Raw genomic sequence first — 4,398 nt, 5'->3', positions numbered from 1 at the left:
ATATCTGATATCATTATTGACATGTTTTTATGTCATAATTTTTACAATTTTGGGACAAAAATCTGTAGGCAACTGATAAAGAAAATTTGACCATAAAGGTTAAAGCTATACACAATTTATGATGTAGTGAATGCATTTTCCTCTATTAACTGATGGATGAATCACAAATGTCCTTCGTTGTCTCATTGTTTTCGAGATGCCCTTGTGAATTTTTTGAAGTATTTTGCTATTTAGAGTTTTATCTATATTTCTAGAATGGAACCACATTCATGGTGATAGTCTTCTTAGAGATGTATGTGCAGGTTGCAAGACATTTTTGTGTTTTCAATCTACTAAAACCTTCAGGGTTAGTCACTTTATGTGTTCCTGTGTGGATTTTGTGATTGCATTCTTTTAGAAAGATTTCTATATTGTTTTTATTTTTATCCCTGCTTCTGAAGTCATCATTACTTTATGTCTGGAGAACCAGGTATTTAAGGAGAAAAAACCATCGAGGGAAACTTTTGTTTGTGGAGCATGTGGCCAGGTGTGCATCTTTAGTTGTTTACAGCCTACCTTTTAGTTGTTCTAGAAACTATTTTTCAGACCAGTGTTGCATGATATTTAATGCTCCTAGATCTGGTAATATTTTTTAAAAATTACTTGAGTCGATATGAAGTTAGATTGTAACTTGTAAGTGTATTCTGAAAACTAATTGTGATCAGGAAAATAAAAGAATTCTATATTTTCTAAGTTGTCATATATCAATTAATGTGAAGTAGAAGGGTCATTTTAGTTATGTAGAAGTTTTTACACTCCATGCCTTTATATATGGTATTGTTGTAATTATTTTGTTGATGAACCAGCTTGGACACATGAGAACAAACAAGCACTGTCCAAAATATGGTGAAGACCTTGAAGCACAGCTTGAATCTACAGACATGGAAAAATCATCTGGAAAAGTGGATCCCTCTAGTCATTCCCAGCGTAAAGCCCTTTTCAAAAAGTCCATATCAAATAGCGCAACAAGAATTGCTCCTGTTGACAATTCAACTAAAATTCCAGTGAAGTTCAAATGCAGCTCCACTGAGAAATCTTGTGATAAACCTGCAATTGAGACCCTGCAGAGTTCTGACAAGCCAGTCACTTCCGACTCTGAAACTGCCAAGCCTGCTAAGGTCAATAAGATAATTTTTCCCAAGATAGTGAAACCAGACGATACACAGGCTGAATCTCTAACGCCTGCTATTGTTATACGGCCTCCTACTGATTCAGGTAGAGGTCAGATTGATCCTCATAAGCTCCCAATTAAAATACGACAACCACCGGCAGAAGTAGATAGGGAGCGATCACACAAGAAGAAGATTATTATAAAACGCTCAAAGGAAGATTATTATAAAAATGATCAGGACCTCGACAGTCCTGGTGGAAACACAGGATTTGAACACCGAAAAACTAAAAGAATTGTTGAATTGTCGAATCTTGAGATGCATAGAAATCAGAAGACAATGTATTCAACTGAAGGTTTGGTAAAATGGAAAGGTAAAGAGGATAGAAGATGGTGGGAAGAGCAAGAGAAACAGAAAAATGAAGCTAGACTCAGAGAAGAATGGGCAAGGAGACATCACAAAGAATTTAAGATGCCCAAAGAGCAAAAACTAGATGAGATTAGAAGATATGAAGAAGATATTAGAATGGAGAGGGAGGAGGAAGAACGACAAAAGGCAAAGAAGAAAAAGAAGAAAAAGCTCGAGTTAGGAGATGAATACTTAGATGGTCCCAGAACAAGACATGATAAGAGGATGCTAGAAAGGAGCGGAAAAAGGAGACATGCTGAGTTAGGCAAGGGTGGTGCAGATTATATGCAGCCAATAAAACGCCGAAGAGGGGGAGGGGGAGAGGTGCGTTTATATTCTTGCTATTCTCTTTATTTAGTGATTGTTTCACCTCCATTTACCACTACATCTTCATAGATATTAATTGGAGCATTAGCTACCTTGTCATTTATGGCATGAAATTAGGTTACAAAAAAAATTAAAGACTGGAAAGGAAACAATCTCGAATTCATGCCATGAATACTTTTTGTGTGGGTTCAAGTTGTTGTCTGTAATTGTAATTGAAGTTCCAGCAGTTTGCTTTTCTTTTTTAGTAGTTCAAATTATCCTACCTTTACTTTCTGCAAGATGAAAATCATTAAGATTAAGGTTTCTGCCACATATGCCCGTTTCTAATTTGACCAGGCTGGCTAGAGTTTCATAGATCACACAACCAATTGGGAATTTTTTTAGGAAGGTTTGAAAGAACATCATTAGCTGTGGTGCTTTATGATTTATTTAGTTTTGGAATTATTTGTATGGCTGTGGTGGTAGGATTTTTTGTATCAAGTTTGTACCATGCGTAGTCTATTTCACTTTACTTGAGTTCTAAGTTAACTTTAATTTTCATACAGGTTGGTTTGGCAAACATTTTGGAGAGCATTGTTGACACCATTGTAAAAGATAGGAATGATCTGTGCTATCTTTTCCTGAAACCGGTGTCGAAGAAAGTGGCACCTGACTACCTTGACATTATAGAGAGGCCTATGGATCTTTCCAGAATCAGGGAGAGGGCAAGAAATATGGAGTATAAGAGCCGTGAAGATTTCAGACATGATATGTGGCAGATTACTTATAATGCTCATAAATATAACAATGGGCGAAATCCAGGAATTCCTCCCATTGCAGATATGCTTTTGGAACATTGTGATTATTTGTTGAATGAGAATGATGATAACCTCACTGCAGCTGAAGCTGGGATTCAAATTAGTGACTTTTAAGTGATTAAATTCAGATCTTAATCTGGAGGTTTGGTAGAAATGTTTTAATTGATTTTGGAATGGGTTTAGTTTAAGTTAAAGTATGGAAATGAGGTTGTAGTATCACCATATATAGTTCATTCATTTTTGTGCGTGTAAGCAAAGTAGACTCAGATTGTCTCTCCTTCAAGAATTATATTCTAGATTGGATAGTAGATGGTTACAAAAATAAAAAAAATAAAAACCAGAATTTTCTCCTATGACGATCTAATAAAATTGTTATCTTAATATAATATAGAATACTATATTATATAGAATATGTATCCAAAAAATATAATATGGAATGAGAAAAAGATTTATGCACCGATAGTATATGAGTTTTATACGCTGTTATTATATTATTCACCATTGATTTTTAATTATTGTTGAATTTTCAGAAAAAATAATCCAAATAAATGATGAATGATGAAATATATATGTATAAATTTTTACCTCACCCAATATATACATTTTACATTCATGGAATACATTTTGAGTTGAATATGTGTCTATTACTATGTAAACTATTTTTCATGATCAATGCATTATTTATGTGTATTATTCTGGTCAACAATAATTAATACGTGACTGTTGAATGATATATATTGCAATTTTTGTAGCGGAAGACACATGGAGAAATTTAAATAGAGAAAATGACACCGAGAAATTAATGTGGTTGAGCAATTTGCTTACGTCCACGGTTGAAGAACAACAATGATATTATCACTATGATAAAAGAGAATTACAAGTTCACTCAAGTGTTTCACTCACTTCCCAAAACTCAAGTACACCCAATATCACTATCTCTCAAGTATATCTTAAACACTAAAATATTCCTCACAATATTAGAATAAGAGAAGAAGAAAGAATATGCACTAAAGTTAGAGTATTGGTGTATCTTACAAGGGCTTGGAGCATTCCTATTTATAGTCAAAGCCTTGAGGATTGTATGGCCAAAAACGAAGATGCTTCACCACAACCTCTTCTTCTCATTGGCTACAAAAAAGGTTCCACTATAGCCACTCATTTTACTTGGCTACATCATTCTCTTTTTCTTTTAAGCCAATATTTAATAAATCTCCACCTGGCTAAAAGACTATCATAACTATTTTCATGTTGCTCTTCTTCATGCCCACCAGAGATTCTGGACATCAATCAAGTCCATACAATGCCTGAACTTCGTTGTTGGAACTGCTTTCGTCATCATGTCAGCAGGATTATTTGCACTGGGTATTTTCTCCACTTTAACAATTCCTTTCTCAATGATATCTCTGATAAAGTGCATTCGAACATCAATATGTTTAGTTCTTTCATGATACATTGGATTTTTTGTGAGATGTATAGCACTTTGACTATCACAGTAGATGGTTGTTTCTTCTAGTTGTATACCCAACTCTTCAATTAGACCTTTCTCCCAAATGGCTTCCTTTACAACTTCTGTTACTACGCTGTACTCCGCTTAAGTTGTAGACAAAGCAACAATTGATTGTAGTGTTGCTTTCCAACTAACAGTACAACCACACAGTGTAAAAACATATCCAGTGAGTGATCTTCGCTTATCCAAATCTCCGGCATAATCTGAGTCA

At 34.6% G+C, this 4,398-nt stretch overlaps 1 protein-coding gene across 6 annotated transcripts in view; it reads left to right on the top strand.

Annotated features, from left to right (window-relative positions):
- The window catches only part of LOC109331188 (transcription initiation factor TFIID subunit 1-like), a 29,076-nt gene extending 26,068 nt beyond the window's left edge, over positions 1–3,008 (top strand). For 5 of the 6 annotated variants that reach the window (XM_019565537.1, XM_019565535.1, XM_019565534.1 and 2 more), the window contains 3 exons: positions 464–526; positions 846–1,880; positions 2,429–3,008. In XM_019565537.1, coding sequence (XP_019421082.1) covers positions 464–526; positions 846–1,880; positions 2,429–2,794 — 1,464 coding nt within the window. In that variant the 3' untranslated portion in view covers positions 2,795–3,008. The remainder of the gene's footprint in view (positions 1–463; positions 527–845; positions 1,881–2,428) is intronic. The other variant, XM_019565536.1, reaches the window with a different exon arrangement.

The sequence above is a fragment of the Lupinus angustifolius genome, chromosome LG17, assembly GCF_001865875.1.
Source record: "Lupinus angustifolius cultivar Tanjil chromosome LG17, LupAngTanjil_v1.0, whole genome shotgun sequence".
Classification (NCBI taxonomy): Eukaryota; Viridiplantae; Streptophyta; class Magnoliopsida; order Fabales; family Fabaceae; genus Lupinus; species Lupinus angustifolius.
This window is presented reverse-complemented; position numbering and strand designations above follow the sequence as displayed.